The 20075-nt window shown below is 37.0% G+C and overlaps 1 protein-coding gene and 1 long non-coding RNA gene across 6 annotated transcripts in view; both read left to right on the top strand.

Annotated features, from left to right (window-relative positions):
- LOC147762553 (vacuolar protein sorting-associated protein 4A-like) overlaps positions 1 to 20075 on the top strand; it is a 125646-nt gene that overhangs the window by 72598 nt on the left and 32973 nt on the right. For 4 of the 5 annotated variants that reach the window (XM_087011988.1, XM_087011986.1, XM_087011990.1 and 1 more), the window contains 4 exons: positions 11632 to 11828; positions 12129 to 12166; positions 12390 to 12508; positions 12713 to 12861. In XM_087011988.1, coding sequence (XP_086868114.1) covers positions 11632 to 11828; positions 12129 to 12166; positions 12390 to 12508; positions 12713 to 12861 — 503 coding nt within the window. The remainder of the gene's footprint in view (positions 1 to 11631; positions 11829 to 12128; positions 12167 to 12389; positions 12509 to 12712; positions 12862 to 20075) is intronic. The other variant, XM_087011987.1, reaches the window with a different exon arrangement.
- On the top strand, positions 12868 to 18427 carry LOC147762554 (uncharacterized). The gene is made up of 2 exons (XR_015334102.1): positions 12868 to 16941; positions 17478 to 18427. It is a non-coding gene; the product is annotated as an uncharacterized LOC147762554 (long non-coding RNA).

Raw genomic sequence — 20075 nt, 5'->3', positions numbered from 1 at the left:
GTCTCAACAAGAAGGCAGATGTAGTCCAGTTTGTCTTTTGTTGGTGATTCTGCTTCAGGTGGCTGAGATTAGTTGATCGGTGATGCACCGTTGGTAAGAGTAGCAATCATCACTCCTGCGTTCTAACGGATTACTTTCCAACCCCCCATAATTAACGCAGCCAGGAATAGGCGCTGAAATAGGGGGTATTAAATCAGGAATTAATTTTTGTAATTATGTATCCGTAAAATAAGAATCGTAACATTATCACGTATTTTTCCCGATGGAAAATATCATAATTTATGCACACTGATCGAATTATAAAGAAAATCTCCAGATGGAAACAAAGGTCAGTCAAGTATCACTCATCCCAGGCTGCAGGGCAGATATAGAGAATTGAATGAAGCGCGAGTGATCTGGCAACCCTACAAATTTGTCATAATGATTAATGGGCAAACAATAGAAGCATGAAATTAACACCTTTTACAGTGTGAATGACGACACCTTATGAGGCTTTTGTTTCTTCCCCTGGGTTGTTATTACAAAGTAAGTATGTTGACGTAAGTGTGTTGACTTTTGCGTGTTCAAAGGAACAATGGAAATGTCATTTCAAAACAAAGAGCCACATTTCCCTACTTAGGTGGCCAAAATATTGTCAATGAAACGCAAAAAAGACAAAATCACCAGCTGTTACTGACTGAGTCTAACTCACATGCAAAAAGGTACGCACAGCGACAAAGCGCTTTTGTAAACAATGACCCGACGATGAGATTAATAAGATAAAATGACTATTGTACTATAAAACTGTACCCCTGCCCCTACTTGTATATTATTACATACACAAGGCCACCCTATACCAGAGTTACAGATTGATTTTTCATTACACAGTCTCTTGCACTGAAGAAAAATACTCATAATTAATTTGCGGCCCTAGTAGAGGGTCTTCTCTCGCTTTCTCTCAAATCAAAATAAACTAGCAAACATGAAAATTGGCAAAATGTATTAGAATGTAAAGTGTTGCGAACCCTTTAAACAAGGTGAATGGTAATATGCACGTTTAAACAAATTTTAATTTTAATTTCAATTAAATTTAATTTTAATTAAAATTGATATTACCAAAATTAATAAATGTCGTTTGCGTCATGTATCAATATTTTTGCGCATAATAGTACCTACGTTATAAACATTCAGCAAAGATATTTGGAAGGCCGCTCTTTTGTTGTTTATATCAAAGGAAAACTATTTGATACCCATCGTATCAATCATTATACCATGATAAGAGATTAGCATACTAATTTATGTCCCCAGTAATAATAACTTTAACAATAACAACAAACCTCCCTACTGTGCTTTCCGTTGCAAATACAATTAGCCACGACTGTTTTATATATTAATAGATATTTTTTAATAATGACAATTTCAAAATCTTCAAAAGTACCGACAGGGACACGAACTCCCGTCGGATAGGTTGCAGAGGACTCAACGACGTTAACCGTTGTTCCACCAATTCTATTGTTCACACATGCAGATATCGACAGCTTTGTATTGCCGCGCATGCCGAAGCTTTGCGGAAATTGCCGAAGGCTAGGAAAATTCTTCAAAATATACTTTTATTACATTTAATCAAATCCAGACTATCTCCCACTGCCCTGAGGTATGGCTAAAGGCTTTCAGTTGTCATCAGACTTTGTAATTTGGGAGAAAAAAGTGAAACAGTAACTTCTGGTGATGAATAATAGGTAATAGTGCTGCAAGGTGTTGTTTTTTTATCCCTGATGTACGAGTAGCTTTTTCTACAGTTTCTATAATTCTCTTAACGTATGAAAATATGCAGGTTTTCTGATATAATAAGACTTTGATAAAATCAAAACCAATAATACTTTTAAAGTCGAGAGTCGGGATAAATATCGGCAAGGTGGAGATATGTCCCGCCGGCGCTTCCGCAACAGCAAGACTGAAGGACGCAAGTTACAAAGCAAAACATGTTTAGTCAAGTTAAAGACTTAATTACCGGTTTAACTTCGGCGGCAGTGCCTACTGCTGTGAGCAACATGCGCTGTCCATCGTAATCCCCCTATCATTAACTCTGTCGGGGACGTGCGCATTAGCGCGTCTGATGTAGACAGCGTGTGCTATTAAAGTGACCGGGGACTTATTAGCTATAGTGTATATGTGGAAACAATTGAAGAAAAATGAAACGAAACTCAGTATTTCTCACCTTCATACAAAGAAGATCCCTATAAACAGTCCTGTGGCTCTGATACATCTAAGTTTAATTATTTGTTTGTAAAAATTCCCCATGTCACCCTGTTAGTTTGGAGGGGTTAGCTGGGTTAAGTCCGTGTCAAAATTCTTTGAAGCTTTGAAGGAAAAATTCTTCCTTTGTTTCTCTAGCTCCTTCTTAAACCTGGCGTCCAGATTTTATCTAGTGCCCCCAGGGTTGCGGGAGCTGCTCTTTGAAAATAACACTCAGGCAGATTTTTGCCTGAGATAAATATCGCCAGCAAGAATGCGTTCGATATTCTCAAGAAAGAAGGTACATAAGAGTTTAGGGCCACTGAACCCTCCAATTAAGAGGTAAAGGAAGTTCCAGTTAGATGGACGATTAAGGTTACAGACATTGTATACCTCAGTTTGCAAGACGGGGGGGAGGGGGGGGTCAGAACAATTGTGCCTATACAATTGATACAGAGAATTTGTACATACAGGTGACTTTTATAAGCAGAGGATTTTCTTTTATATTCCGTGAAAAATACACTAAATTTATATAAAATAATATCATGGTTGGCAAAAAAATTGTACTCACAGCATCCGTTCGTATGCCTAGTTACGCCCATGTAGATTTTTAAAATCTAACGACTGCATCGAGCTGTTGTCGAAAATGGATGGATAGTATGACGGATGCTTTCACAGGTAGCAAGCAACGGGATTTTCATTTTTTTTTTTTTTTTTTGCGTATCTCAAAAAGTTAACAAGAAAACTGAAAGAGCGCGTGTAACAACAAGCAATTCAAAGGAGAACGCGTATTTCGAGCAAATCCAATGTATCGGAAAAGATTCATCTTAGCGCTGATCACAATCAAGAGCGACTATCAAAACAGCTTAAGCTGAACAATAGGCACTGCTTTGCCGATCGCTGTTTATGACAAAGGGGGTATGACGCAACCCTGTTCTATTGTTTCTCGAGTCGGGCTGATGCTGCTGAGGTCCGCCCACCGAGTTTACCCATGCCAACGGCCCTTGACAACGAAGGCGGGGCATAGACCAGGCCACCGATGCCGATGTGTGCAGCATCAGAATCCTCAGAAAAAAATATATTTTTTGTTCAAAATGTAAAAATTTTATTCTGTTAAACGTTAGATACACATTTAACCAATAATTAGACATAAAAAACCAAAAATGACAATTTTTACCTATATTTGGGTACATCCGTCCCTTAAATCGAGGGAATTACACCTGTGCCCTGCATCCGATCACGAAAGCGTCACTGCATCACACGTTATCAGAATGTGACACCCGCCAGTTTGAGCTGGTTTTTTTAGTGTGCAAAAGAAGCCATTCGTGTGTGAGACATCAGTTAGTGAGTATGGAAGAAGATCGCTATCGATGTATAATTTTCACGCGGCATTTTAAAGTCGTCTGATAAAAATCGATCTCCGAAGTTTCAGCGTAACGAACGTTACATTGGGACGCGGTGTAGAAAAATCGACCTTGTTGAGAAAGAAATGTGAAATTCTTAAGAAAACTGATATCATCATGGACTTCGTGACACAAACTAACCGACAGACTACTTTGTACGATTGAAGAGTTTTAATACGGAAAGATAGGATTAGATGAAATTTTCATTGGGGTGGGACACCGCATGTGACGTAAGATACGCTAATTTTGTGATCATTTTTCAGTGACTTCAAATAAATTTTTATTTAAATAACTATTTGCACATTCTGTTTATTATATCTTCTTGCAGTAGGTGTATTTGCTGCTTCAATAATCCATTCAAACCCTAAACAAACTGTTCCTAAATAGAGGTAGGGTCGAAATTCCACAATAAAGGATGCCATTTTGAAGGTAATTTTGATATATTTTCTGCTTTTTCTCTTATTTTGCTTTTATAACAGCATCGTCCTTGCTCATGCAGCTTCTTCGATTTGTTATTGAAACTTACACAATGATGTCATGAAAATTTGGTTGGCTATCTAAATTTAAATTACATTCTTGTTATGCCCCCCCCCCCCCCCCCCCCCCCCCGCAGTGCACCACTAGCAAAGAATGACTGATATATATATATATATATAAGTGATTACTAAATACATTATATGTATAGCCATGTACGTGTATATGCACGTATGTTCAAATTAAATCTTACCACTCATGTAGGTACGTCTTGGCTCTCAGCAGTACGGTTTCTTTGTTTCTTTTCAAAGTTTTTGACAAACCATAACTAACCATAGTCAATTTTTCTTCACATTTTATATCATTCATATTTTACTATATATAAACATAGAGACAAAAGCTTAAAATATCAACATTTTAAGGCTCATATAATATGTATTAGGTCTCTTGTATTTCTTAATCTCCAAGATGTAAGCTCGATTGAATTAAATGATACCTCACAGTGTAACCATAGATAAGAAGGTCATGAAATTGCCGACACTGTTGTAAAATTATAAAAAGAAAAGCAATTTTGCATTATTTTCAGACTCAAAAGTTTCAATAACAAGTGTGAAGGTGTTCAAATCCATTAACAGAAATACGTACTGCCTCCAACGCGTTTTTCTCATTTACAACAGCATACTATAATAGCATACTATAATAATATTTTGATTCGGAATATATTTATGATTTTATTGCTATATACACTATAGCTAATAAGTCCCCGGTCACTTTAATAGCACACGCTGTCTACATCAGACGCGCTAATGCGCACGTCCCCGACAGTGTTAATGATAGGGGGATTACGATGGACAACGCATGTTGCTCACAGCAGTAGGCACTGCCGCCGAAGTTAAACCGGTAATTAAGTCTATAACTTGACTAAACATGTTTTGCTTTGTAACTTGCGTCCTTCAGTCTTGCTGTTGCGGAAGCGCCGGCGGGACATATCTCCACCTTGCCGATATTTATCCCGACTCTCGACTTTAAAAGTATTATAGGTTTTGATTTTATCAAAGTCTTATTATATCAGAAAACCTGCATTATTTCATACGTTAAGAGAATTATAGAAACTGTAGAAAAAGCTACTCGTACATCAGGGATAAAAAACAACACCTTGCAGCACTATTACCTATTATTCATCACCAGAAGTTACTGTTTCACTTTTTTCTCCCAAATTACAAAGTCTGATGACAACTGAAAGCCTTTATCCATACCTCAGGGCAGTGGGAGATGATTAAATGTAATAAAAGTATATTTTGAAGTATTTTCCTAGCCTTCGGCAATTTCCGCAAAGCTTCGGCATGCGCGGATATACAGAGCTGTCGATATCGATATGCGTGAACAATAGAATTGGTGGAACAACGGTTAACGTCGTTGAGTCGTCTGCAACCTACCCGACGGGAGTTCGTGTCCCTGTCGGTACTTTTGAAGATTTTGAAATTGTCATTATTATAAATATCTATTAATATATAAAACAGTCGTGGCTAATTGTGTTTGCAACGGAAAGCACAGTAGGAAGGTTTGTTGTTATTGTTAAAGTTATTATTACTGGGGACATAAATTAGTATGCTAATCTCTTATCATGGTATAATGATTGATACGATGGGTATCAAATAGTTTTCCTTTGATATAAACAACAAAAGAGCGGCCTTCCAAATATCTTTGCTGAATGTTTATAACGTAGGTACTATTATGCGCAAAAATATTGATACATGACGCAAACGACATTTACTAATTTTGGTAATATCAATTTTAATTAAAATTAAATTTAATTGAAATTAAAATTAAAATTTGTCTAAACGTGCATATTACCATTCACCTTGTTTAAAGGGTTCGCAACACTTTACATTCTAATACATTTTGCCAATTTTCATGTTTGCTGGTTTATTTTGATTTGAGAGAAAGCGAGAGAAGACCCTCTACTAGGGCCGCAAATTAATTATGAGTATTTTTCTTCAGTGCAAGAGACTGTGTAATGAAAAATCAATCTGTAACTCTGGTATAGGGTGGCCTTGTGTGTGTAATAATATACAAGTAGGGGCAGGGGTACAGTTTTATAGTACAAATAGTCATTTTATACATCTTATTGATCTCATCGTCGGGTCATTGTTTACAATAGCGCTTTGTCGCTGTGCGTACCTTTTTGCATTTGAGTTAGACTCAGTCAGTAACAGCTGGTGATTTTGTCTTTTTTGCGTTTCATTGACAATATTTTGGCCACCTAAGTAGGGAAATGTGGCTCTTTGTTTTGAAATGACATTTCCATTGTTCCTTTGAACATGCAAAAGTCAACACACTTACGTCAACATACTTACTTTGTAATACCAACCCAGGGGAAGAAACAAAAGCCTCATAAGGTGTCGTCATTCACACTGTAAAAGGTGTTAATATCATGCTTCTATTGTTTGCCCATGAATCATTATGACAAATTTGTAGGGTTGCCAGATCACTGGCGCTTCATTCAATTCTCTATATCTGCCCTGCAGCCTGGGATGAGTGATACTTGACTGACCTTTGTTTACATCTGGAGATTTTCTTTATAATTCGATCAGTGTGCATAAATTATGATATTTTCCATCAGGAAAAATACGTGATAATGTTACGATTCTTATTTTACGGATACATAATTACAAAAATTAATTCCTGATTTAATACCCCCTATTTCAGCGCCTATTCCTGGCTGCGTTAATTATGGGGGGTTGGAAAGTAATCCGTTAGAACGAAGGAGTGATGATTGCTACTCTTACCAACGGTGCATCACCGATCAACTAATCTCAGCCACCTGAAGCAGAATCACCAACAAAAGACAAATTGGACTACATCTGCCTTCTTGTTGAGACATCTTATGTAAAAAAGGCGATAACGGTCAAAACATACGTGCTTCGTGGTTTATTAAATGTTCATCGTATTTTTTCGTTCGTTATTCTTATGAGTTAAGCAGCTTCACCTCCGTGACACCCTTTTTATTTATTTAAACCATTGTTAGATAAACCATGGGTTTCACTCCAGATTTCACGATCGAGCAGCTGATCATGAGGAGAGTGTAGCATGCTATAGTAAACTACCCTAAATGTATATACAACACCTCCAGGGTTTCACGATCGAGCAAGTGATCATGAGGAGAGAGTGTAGCAGAGAACTTCATTAATGGTCGTCATAATTGGTGGTTGCCTTGGGAAAATGAGTTACATGATTACATAATACAGATACATAATAACATAAGATTAATACTAAAATTTTCCCTGATACAAAAAACCCTATTTGAGCGCTTATTCCTGACTGCGTTAATTACGGGTGATTAGAAAGTAATCTATGAGGATGCAGGAGCGATGATCGCTACTCTTACCAACGGTAAATCACCGATTTACTTGACTCCGCTACTTCGAGCAAAATCACACACCACCAAAAGACAAATAAGACCACGTTCGTCCTCTTATTAAAACAAAGAATGTAAAAATGTGATGTCGGTCAAAGAAGAGGCCTAGACTACGTGCTTCATGGTTTATTAGATAGGCCTATTCATTGGATTTTTTTATTTCATTATTATAGCTTCACCTCACGAGACCCTTTTTTATATATTTAAAACACAGCACCCCACTGGTTTCGCGATCATGAAGAAAGGGAGTGTAGCAAAGAACCTCATTAATGGTCGTAATAATAGGTGGTTGCATTGTAGGCCTAACCTTGTTCATTTTAGTCGACAGACTAAGCTAGAAGAAAGAAAAGATCATTATCGCCTCTCTTTACTTAGGAACAATAAGGATGGCTAGTGGCAGCATTTATAAGTTCTTTTATTCAGAAACTTTCCAATCCTTTGTCTGGGACTGCGTCCGAGAAACGGCGATAACGACAGAGACGTCCTCGAACATTTTGGACTCAGTGCAAATTTAAAAAAATCCGTTAAGAAGTAGCCTTTAAATGTCCTGGCAAATAATTTTGCGATGGCTCAGAGAGTTCTAGAATGAATGACAAGCAACGACACTAGGGTTAATAATAGACTAAAAACTATCAGAGTGTAGGCCTGTCTTACTTCATTTCTAAGGCCATCTTGTGATACGAGTCATGCTACACTACAAAAGAGGGGGTAGCAGTGGATGATTTTATACAGGGATACCATCGATAGTATATCAATAGAAAATCGCAATCCTCAAATGTTTTTTAATTCATTAAATATAAACGGTCTTTTCTCGTACAATGGGTCTGGTATAGTTGTATTGGCCTATCAGTTGGAAACACGTGGTTCGTCTACAATTGCAAATGGCGGAGGTGCCGTGGTAGTTATTGTCGTAAAATTAGCTGGATACGGTGCACGTGAGAAAATTATTCATTAAATTTAGTTTTCGAGCGTCAGTTTAATCTGGTAAAATGCGAGACGAAAAAAATGATAGATAGAGCCATATGACCCACTGTAGAATGATGCCGAATAATACATCAACGACGTAGTTTATCGGCAGATAAACGTGTTTCCATTCTCGGCTGACTGAGGAAAGGTTTGAGAGAGCATTTAAAGAAGAGGCGGTCGAACCAATAGTGAGTAGGAAGTGTGCTGCAATCAAGACGAACAATACCGATCATAAGTGGACAGCTAATAACCCCTAATTAACCCCGGGTTACGCGCTGCTGTGTTGACTCCTTGCTGGGAAGGGGTAGCGGCCTCCTACTGCTGTGCGTAATCAAACATTGTCTTCTAACATGCGGCTACACGACGGTTGCATTGTATTAATAAAGTAATACCTATTCATAAGGAAGGGGGCGGATGGTAATCTTACGAGAATTAAATCAGTTATCGATCATACGCGTACCAATAGTCGTGTTTTTTTTTAGCTATACAGTATATCCAAGGCATCAGCAAAGTTAACATATTTTAACGTTCTTATTTCTAAATCAAAATGGAATAATGTAGCTTATGAATTTCTCTGTCACTGAAATGCTCCTTTTGTGTTTATTGATGTCATCATTCCATTATGGCTGCTGCTGAGAACTCCTCATTTGCCCAGTTATACCATTCACGTATTGTTGGCCAGTGATGCAACGGAGCGTTACTCGGGCGTAGTTATGACGATCAGTTTTTGTCTTGGTGCAACGGGCATAAGCAGGGAGAGTAAACCTGGTGCAGGGACGCCGAGTAAATTTATTCCCTGTTGATGCAACCGGGCCCTGTAAGTTAAACAGTTTTTTATGAACATACAATTTTTTACATGCTGCCACTTTCAAGATGTGCCTTTGAACCTCCATTGAACATTCCTTTGAAGACCTTTGCCAGTCACATTTGCTGAATATCCATGCCACTAAAATTTTATAATGATAAATTGATAGTTATTATGCTGTTAAGAATTATGTAATATTGCATCTAAATTGAAGAAAACCCAATTTTGGGCGCTGCTGCCATCATTTCCCTTATAAATAACAATGTTACTTATGATTGTCAAACTTACAAAAAAGAAACACAGGACTTAAATGCAGCCTGAGTTGGAAAAGCAGGCTAATTGACTTCTTTTACGGCAACTTGTACATTTTAGTGAAACATTCTTTTTTATCGTATTGGCATATTCAGTGTGGAACTCAGAACTCCCATGGGCATAAAGCTGAATGGTAATCAAATTTTCTACATGTCCATGTTATTTAAAGTCAATAATTAAAATTGCTCATAATTATTCTGTAATTTATTATGTAATTTTACATCAGAATTGACACAAATCTTCTCTGTGCACTGCTACTGCAATCGTTATGAAAAGAAAACTTACTTATTATTTTAAACTTACAAGAATAATTTTAGGCTTGATATGCAGCTCAAATTAGAAATTATCATTTATTATTGCATTTAATGCAATTTCATAAATTTTCATTTTTCTCATTCTGGCATTTTCAAAGTGTGCACTTGAACTCTCATGGGCCTGAAGCCTTATGGTTGTTACACATTTTACTTACATAGGTAATACCTGTTGAGCTTTATTAAAATTTGATGTTGAATTTGCAGTTAAGCATAATATACTTTTGCATCAGCATTGACAGTAGCATATTTTGTGCATTGTTATTTTCTACTTTTTGTCTGTACATTTGACAGCTTTGCTGCCTTGTTTATCTTTTAGCATTACTTCTATTTACTTTGGTCTATATGGTCTAATAAGCATAACTTTTGACATTATATTTTCAGGCCATTTTTTCTAGATAGCACATTTTATTCCCCAAAACTGTGTGAATGGACTCATGATATTATACTGTGCAGAGAAATTTTCAAAGGAGTACATATTGCCATTTTCTTCAAATAGATCAGCCATAATTCTGACCCCTTTCATATACCAACTTTTGTAAAATATTTCTTTTCAATCTATTTCGATATTAGAATTTTTCCAGAGTGATTGTCTTAGATTGTCACTATGATTGTCAGTAGTATTCAGAGATCTAAGGAATTCTACCAAATATTTCACTACTTCTTTTCAAAAATCATTGGTCATATTACCTACACACTCTTCCCAATAATTATCCCCAAATTTCATCAGATTTTCGGTTGAAAACTTTGAGTATCTAAAAGGTTTATCCATTTTAATGTTTTTTCTTTATTGTTTAGTATGCGCCTTGTCCAAGTTAATTTAAACCTTTAATAAATGTTGTTATGTCTGTCATTTGACATCCCCCCAGTTCTTTGGGTTGGACCATTTATTTTTTAGAGGCCTACTCCTTTTATTGTTCCATGTTGTTGTTGTTGTTGTTGTTATGAAAGCAGAAAATATGTTCTCCAACTCAGTAATAGTCTCTTGATCAGGTTTTGGTAAAGACATAAAAAGGTGGGTCAGTTTGGGCAGTAAAAGTGATTTAACCACCTTTCATGAATTCGTGAATTTGGGGTCAATTTGTGCATTTTCTCGGGAGAAGCGGCCATAAGATACCGAAATTGAAAACTGTGTCTAATTCGGGAACCGTTAATGCTAGAGACCCATTCTTTTTTGTATATTGTAGAGCATGTAAAGCCCAACACTGAAGGTGGTCTCCGTATTTTTGTATTCCATACGGTTTTCGAGTTACGCTGTATCAAAAAGTACCTGTACATACACATATATTGGTGGTGAAAGCAAAATGTGCAGTACGGTAATGGATAGTAAATTTTGAACCCCGGGAAAATAAAACATAAGGCTTGGCGAGGCAGACAACTTCTGGTCAAAAATGACATTATTTCATGAAATTTGAACATCTAAAACTTCTGAGCACCTCCCATTTCAAGAATTTCAACCAAAATGACCTTTTCTTTATTTTAATTAATTTTTTCTGTAGGAAATTTATGGCAAATTATTGTAACTCCAAAATTATAACATTTAGTCCCTTATATCTCCAAAACTGGCAGAGACAGGTCCATAGTTACTATTGAACTTGAATAGGAAGTCATATACTGGCAATCTAAATGTGACCTTGAAATTGACCTTTGACCTACTTTTTATCATGAATTGAACTTTGCAAATTTAAAATATTTGTGTTGTGCATTAAAACCAATGCTTTGCTGCAGGAAAGAAGACAGTGACAGCAGTGACAGTAATTCAGAAGGAAATGATGAAAAGAAAAAGTTTCAAACACAGCTGGAAGGGACCATTGTGATGGAAAAGCCTAACATTAAATGGGACGATGTAGCAGGTTTGGATGGAGCCAAAGAGGCTTTGAAAGAGGCAGTCATTCTGCCTATTAAGTTTCCCCATCTTTTCACAGGTAAGAGATTTAAAGATATAATTTTAAGTGATTTTGGACAAGTTTTCTTTATCAGTGGAAAGAAAGTACAACAGCATTACTGTAACACCTCTGTATACTAAATGACTGAAATAAAGATGAAATACTGTTTGAGCTTTTAACTTATTATTTATTTCCAAAATGCTAAAAGATTTCTTATTGCATAGAATGTTTTTAGTTGTTGGGAAATAACAAAATAATAATATATGTTATAGTAATTGATTGTTTACAGTGAATCATAATGATCCACAATTAGTCATGTTTTTGAATATTTTATATCAGGAAAAAGACAGCCACAGAGGGGTATATTATTGTATGGGGTGAGTCAGGTTGTCTGTAATCTTAAGTCTCAGTTTTTATTACCAATAATTTTAGACATTAGTTAAATTTTAAGTAAGGCTTGTGGATAGTTTGAGTATAGGCATTGGTCACAAAAAAAGGTGCAAGAAATAAGGCCTTGACTGGGAACTTAGTGAGAAAATAATAAGGTAATATGTAAATGACAATTATTATTATGGTTGTTATTGTTGTTGTTATTTAAAGCCCCCAGGGACAGGGAAGTCTTACCTGGCCAAAGCAGTAGCCACAGAAGCCAATAACTCAACCTTCTTCTCAGTGTCTTCATCAGATTTGGTATCAAAGTGGCTTGGAGAAAGTGAAAAGTAAGATGGTTAATTTCTATATATTTTCTATATTTGCATTCTTAAGAAAAAGTCTGCATAAATGATGTGTGTAAAATTTTACAACAGATTGTTAGACAAAATCCAGCATTGTGATGGAGTAGAATCCTTTAACATCATTTCCTTGAAATTCACTCCCTTATGGTTCATTATGTATATCAAATGTCTTGGTGAAATCTCTTTCAGATTAGTAGAGAATCTATTTGAGATGGCCAGAGAACACAAGCCGAGCATTATTTTCATAGATGATGTGGACTCCCTCTGCTCGGCCAAGAGTGATAACGAGTCTGAGTCAGCCAGGACAATTAAGGCGGAGTTTCTTGTACAAATGCAGGGTAAGTGATAAGGAGGCAGAATCTCCCAAGAAACAGAAAGTGTGCTTGTAACAAATACAGGTGAATTGATGGTATACTGAGAGAGAGTAAGCTAGGGTGGTAGATTTCTTAGGGGCCCTAGCGATAGTCCGAAGGTTCAATAGTTCGAAGGTTCATTGGTCCGAAGGTTCAATGGTCCGAATGTGTATTGAAGGTTCATTGGTCCGAAGGTTCGATAGTCCGAAGGTGCATTGGTCTGAAGGTTCATAAGTCCGAAGGTTCATTAGTCTGAAGGTTCGATAGTCTGAATGTAGGCCTTCTGTATAAATAAAGTGTAGGTCTATAGTGTATTACATGAACAGGGGCAGATCCAACATTATTTGAAGGGGGGTCTGCAGATGCAACCCCCCCTTGGCATGGGATCTGGTGTCATTTGGTGTCTTAGGGGGCGAATGTCACGGTTTAAAACTATGATTCAGCTACACAAAAATTCTAATTGCAAGCTTGGACATAATAACGAATTCATTATTATGTCCAAGTGGCAAGAGAGGACCCCCCTGACCCCCCCTCTAAATCCACCAATGCATGTCAGTAATAAAGTGACTAAAGTTCATGAAAGACGTACGCGTGCATAGACACTTACAGAAATGAAAATTCGGGGAGTAGGCCAGGGCCGTACATAAATACCAGGACCGTTGATAAATTACGTGCATTTTTCTGCCATGTATTAGCCAGAGACACATACATGAATATCTAGTGAAAAATCTGTAACCTTGGTAGGGGGTAGAGTAGGCCTATGCTGTTTTTTTAACTTCTTCCCAATTTTCATTCCTCCTAAAACCAAATGGGGAAAACTAAGACCAACAACAAGTTCAATCATCGTCACGATCACTGCAGGTTCACCGCTCAATGCCCGTAAGGGAACTATAGGCTCCGGACAAACAAATTTTAGGATCGTGTGTCCCCTGTACCCTCTACCAGGGTGACAGATTATATAGGGAAATGGAAAAAGGCAGAGAATGATATGACTGTCTATTTATTTAAAGACATATCTGTGAATTTATATCTCGTGAAAAACATCTGTTGCCCTGGTACCGGGCACGTCTCCTGCGAATTCTGTGTGTAGCGGAGGCCATGGAAATTGTAGAGGAAGAGGAAAAGCCTCAGTCACAACCGTTCGTATGGGCAGCTACGTGTGGTCTATGGCCAAAAAAATGGGAAAACGTGGGAGTTCGTGCGTGAGGAGCATGTCCATCGTGCAACTTTTCGGAGGTAGAAACTTTTCACCATTACTTGATTTCTTCCCTGCGATCTAGCTACGTCTTAGCCGGACACAAGGAACCTAAAAACCGTGCGTCCAAAACGTAGTTGGGACCTAGGCTTATCACACGAAACGCTAGCGTTCACCGTGAGCACGCATGAATCTATGTGATAAATGTCTTGTATGCTTGATAGAAACCATTACTGTATGGTTGACAAACCAAAGTTTACAGGCAAAATTCGGTGTTAGTTACGCCTGTACAGAAGTTATTTACATTAATGGAGTTACGTGCGTACATTGCGGAAGGTGAATAATAGTAAATGATAGTAAATGGTAGACATGTAGACGTGAACATACATGTATGTCTTATTTGAACACCTGTAGAAGTTAGGTCTGCATGAGCAAAAATGACGTCAATACTAGCATATAACATTTGCTATAAAAAAAAAGATCTTGGATGTTTTCCATGGGATTGGAAGTTGACGATATTTAACTGCAAAAGTTTTTTTGGTAAAAACAAATGGAAATTTTCTCACTAGTCACGAGTGTATCTACTTTTTGTATAGTACGTTTTGCTTCGTTTTATTGAATTTGTTACAAAAGACAGCATTTTTGATATTGTTCATCAGATAAGAAGTTTAACTGTTTTAGAATATTTCAACATGCCTTCTCACTTGTATTTAACGTTCAATAAATAAATAAATAAATAAATAGGCCCACCGGTTTGGTATGGCGTTGTCACATTTCCATTTTAGATTATAAACGTTTCAGCACCTTCAGTAATGCTGGGGAAGATTGGGTGGAATTAAATACAGTTTTGTGCAGAGAAGATGACATTACGGATATGGATAAACCACCCTAATCTTACGTATCGCACATTTAACATAATTACAGGGTAAACACAATAGGCCACAATGCTCAGAGTAAGTCAGCTTGGTTAAGGGAAGTAAGTTGAGTTGGCCTAGTTTGAGGTGATGAGTGACAGCCTTAATTGCCACCTCTCCCTCTACTGATGCTGCTGAGCGACAGCGTTAATTGTCATCTCCCAAGTCCCAGTCGCTTATCTGGTTATCTGCCCGACTGCACACAATCATTGTTCATCTATATGTGGCACGCTTTCATAGTATTCGTCCTTTAGATATTATTAGTACCACCAGCGTGTACGGTTTTAGTCCCGACCCGTCTCGTACGGCTCCGCCGGCTCCGCATTCTGGCGCCGGATACAAGTCACCGTTACTGCTTCTCCTCCTAGACCGCAGGGGCCCATGTCCCCATCTCTTGGATTTAGGTCACATATAATCTCAACTTGAACCCCCTGGTATTTTTGTCTCAGATGGTGCAATGGCCTGGGCGTGGCACTCGTTGAAATGCACCCTTGTCAAAATTTTTGAAAATTCAATGCCAAATATCTCCCAAACTGAAGGAATTATGGGAAAAATTTCTATAGAAGTCTGACTGAAAGTCATATGTGAAGATTCCAAATATGCCCTTGGATTTGACCTTTGACCTTTATTTCAAGGTCAAATGGGCCAAAATTTTCTAAAAATGGGATTTTTTGCAAAAAAAAATTTGTTTCTGCCAATTTTCAGAAACTGCACAGACCTAAGCTCTCATATTACAGTGGGGGTTTTCAATTAGGGACTTCTTTCATTTTCAAGAGTTTGGGGTCAATCAGTGCATTTTCACGGGAGACACAGCCATTAGAAAATCTAATGGCAAAACTGAAAACTCTCCATAATTCTCAAACCAAAAATGCTGTAGACCTATGGCTTTTTGCATTTTATAGAACTTGATAAGCGCAATACTGAAGGGGGTTTCGATATGGTTTAGGAGTTGCGCTATATCAAAAAGTACAATGTTGCAATATTCATTGGTGAAAATAAAATGTGAAATAATCTAAAATTAGCAGAGATATGTCCATAGTTACTATTGAACTTGAATAGGAAGTCATATACTGGCTACCTTAACGTGACCTTGAAATTGACCTTTGACCTGTTTTTCACCATGAACTAAACTTTGCACATTTTTAATCACTTATATCTCCAAAACTCGCAGAGTTTTGCCTATAGTTTCTACGGATTTGAATAGGAAGTCATATACTTGCAATCTAACTGTGACCTTGAAATTGACCTTTGACCTACTTTTTACTATGAACTGAACTTTGCAACATTTCAGTCCCTTATATTTCAAAAACTGGCAGAGATAGAGCCATAGTTACTATTGAATTTGAATAAAAAAAACATATACTGGCAATCTTACTGTGACCTTGAAATTGACCTTTGACCTACTTTTCACCATGAACTGAACTTTGCAAGATTTTCTTCCTTTATATCTCCAAAACTGGCAGAGATATGCCCATAGTTACTATTGAACTTGAATAAGAAGTCATATACTGGCAATCTAACTGTGACCGTGAAATTGACCTTTGACCTACTTTTCACCGTGAACTGAACTTTGCAACTTTTCTGTCCCTTGTATCTACAAAACTGGCAGAGATATGCCCATTGCTACAATTGAACTTGAATGGGAAGTCATATACTGACAATCTGTGACCTTGAAATTGACCTTTGACCTATTTTTTTTACCATTTTTTACTATGAACTAAGTTTTATGTCTCCAAAACTGGTTGATCAAACAATTTTTACAAAGGTTATATGCAGTTATGCTTCTTTTGGCATATTTTAAGAGCTGGTCTATTGCAATTAATTAATTTTGTCAATCACAGCACAGGTGGTAGTGGTTGTGGTGGTGGTGGCACTTACTCCAGCTGGTGGAACAATATCCGGAGGCGGTATCACCTCTCTGATCCTCTAGTTTTAGATGGTATTTTCTTTCTTAAGGTAGATCAGTCATTACATGTTCCTACGTTCGAATTTTTAAATTTTTTGTTTGTTTGAAGAGACACCCAAGTACATTAAAAATTTGCAAAAAAAAAAATTGGGGGTCACCAACCAAATAAGAGAACTATGCCCAAATATGTTACACCCTGCATATCGCACTAGTCCCCATTCGATTCAATGGGAAAATGGGTGTTTTTTCACTAAAGCATTATTTTTTGATTTTCTAATGTTCGAATTAAAAAAAAAAAAATTTATGTAATGAGGCATCCAAGTACATTTAAATTTTGCAAAAAAAAATTGGGGGTCACTGACCAAACAAGAGAACTACGCCAAGCTGAAATGCATTACACCCTGCGTGACGCACTAGTCCCCATTCAAATGAATGAGGAAAATGGGTGTTTTTTCACTAAAAAGTAAATTTTTTTCTAACGTTTGAATTTTTATTTTTGGTTTGTGTGGAGAGACATCCAAGTACATTTAAAACTTTCATTATGTTTAACAGTTGAAGTGAGTATACTAGCTACATGTATTTTCAGATTTGCCGTACTGATGCGAAGGTGTAAGCCATTAACTTTACAACAGATTTATTGAAGAGGGAAATATGTCATGCATGTGAAAATAGTTTATTGCCGTTGTTATTTATTTATGTAATGAATATAATATGAATGTGACTTTTTGCACTTTTTGTGACTTTTTCCCAAAAAAATGGAAATCAGCACACAGAAAAATCTCATTAATGTTGTATGTACCAGTACCACTCAAAAAGTCAAAAATCCACCAATAGCTTGAAAAATTTTAACAACACTGCCCTTCAAGAAATCGACGGAAAGACGTTTTTTTTTCGCGGTTTTGCCCGTCATGCCCATCGTAAACACTGTGTTGTCAAGTAAAATGAAGCGTCTGATACAAAGTATCAAATGCAGCATTCACATGCTTGCTTGCGATGCCTTCAGTACACTTTGTTTACACTGACAAGTCGAGGTCAGATATGCACAATTTTTTTCTGTATAATGTTACGCAGTTTAAGTTTTGATTAGTGAATTTTCTTCAATCTGCATGGCCATTTTCTGAACATTTGTATAAGCTATGAAATATTTCTCATCGGAAAATCACCCAGCAGTTAAAGACAAGTTGATAATGTTTGTTTATCTTATAGATAATTGTTTTATTTCCTTAAATTGATAAAACAGACTGAAATGTTGTTAGAGACGATTGACTATGCGCTGAAATTGCGCAAATCGTCAGATTACGTAACGACCGATCTACCTTAACAATGTCTTGGTTCTCAAGGCTTGGTTACAATATTAAACGTTACTCCTAAAATTGTTTCAATAGACATTTTTTCTGCGTATATAGCACATAGTTACTGCTGCGTATATAGCACATTGTTACTGATTTTTTTGCTGTAAATTGTGTTGTAAAATTTAAATTTCCCATGAGTTGTTGATTCTGCATGTTGAAAATAAAGGATCTATGACCCAAATTAGACGGAGTATTTTACGTTTTTCCTTGAGGCAGCGATTTGAGCTCAAATTATTACCTTGAAATGACAGCTCACACTACGGTAATATGCCAAACAATTCGACCAAGATTAATTAATTAATTTCATGGGAATGTCAGTTTGGTCAAATTGATTAAAATACAGCAAATGGAAACCTTTGATATCGTCGGATTGTTGGGGGCATCTGCCAAAATGTCCATCTTTCCGGAAGTATTGCATTTTACCGGAAGTGTTACGCAAGATAAGCCGCAATTTTCGCCTAACATGTGTTTCAGGCATGTTTTATCCTCCTGAAATCTTATTTTACTGTGTACAATACGTGCTAACATTACTTAACATTAAAAAAGACGACAATTATAATTTTTAATTATATATTTCCCTCACCTACAATCACTTTCATGATGCGCTTCACAAGTGGGACGAGTATTTCCCCGGAGACAGGTGTTGTAAACAAAGGCCGGTCACTTATATTTGAAACCGGTAGCTTTAGTGGACTTAAACTAATTATGTGATCTACGTACGCCCTATTTGAATTTTAATATGAAAACTGAAATCAACCGAATTGAAATAAAATATAAATTATATTAATTTTTACCAGTCTGAGATCAGTTGTTTTCAACCCGCAAGGCTTGCTCAGCGTCGAGGCGTAGACATACGTACTTCCGAAGAAAATTCAATCACCCGTATCAAAGAATACCAACTGGTACTCAAACGGAAATCAGTGTAACTTCAAATTACTATTAAGTATTTTATTTAAAAAGCATGTCATATAAAAACATATTGAGAAAAGGCAAAATACGGAGCGTACCTGTGCTGATAGACATACAGTATTTTGCTGGCATTCTTCCGATTTTCTTACTTATATACTCTCACTGTGCACAAACCACGGTGCATATTGAAAACCCCACTGATACAACCCGAACGTAAAAAAAGCATTTACTTGCCATAATTTTCACAAAACAGGTGCATTTATAATTTGACGTGAGAATTGAGCACATGCAGAAATGAGAGACTGGTTTTATCTGGTCTGCTCCAGCATAGCGCAAACCACATGTTAATGAAGACGGTCCCATTTTGGGGGAGGGGGTCACAGGAATGGAGTTCATCGTGGATTACGCTAAATATTATCAACATTTCATGTATCTGGGGAAATAGAAAGTGACTCACAGGTGACGTAAATACCCAGTGGAACTCTCTATGAAGCTCCCATGGATTTAAGGAAGACGTCATTTTTATTGTTGACAAATCAGTTATCCATGTAGGTGAACAGTGACACGTGTTCGTCAGATTTTGACAGCGAGTGGTATTTGGCGCCAAGAAGTCTTGGCGGTCAATCCCGCTGATCTTTCGGTCGATTGTAGTAAATGTAAGATCTTGCGGTGTTGACTTCAAGAACGTTTCCCCATCTGCATATATATTTCAATCGAACTTGAAAATAAATTGCTTATTCTTCCCAAACTTTTTATTGCTAGCAAACGCGATATATGGTCTATATGAAGGTGTTTACGATGTATTCTACCCACTGTCGATATTTGGTTTCATCCAGAATAGACCTTTTTTAACCCCCCCCCCCTCCCCAGTTACGGGCGTGATGAATCAGTCAGCGAGGGCAAGTCTGCTTAATAGCAAAATT

The sequence above is a fragment of the Lingula anatina genome, chromosome 4 (genome assembly GCF_051362555.1).
Source record: "Lingula anatina isolate TDL-2025a chromosome 4, LinAna3.0, whole genome shotgun sequence".
Classification (NCBI taxonomy): Eukaryota; Metazoa; Brachiopoda; class Lingulata; order Lingulida; family Lingulidae; genus Lingula; species Lingula anatina.
This window is presented reverse-complemented; position numbering and strand designations above follow the sequence as displayed.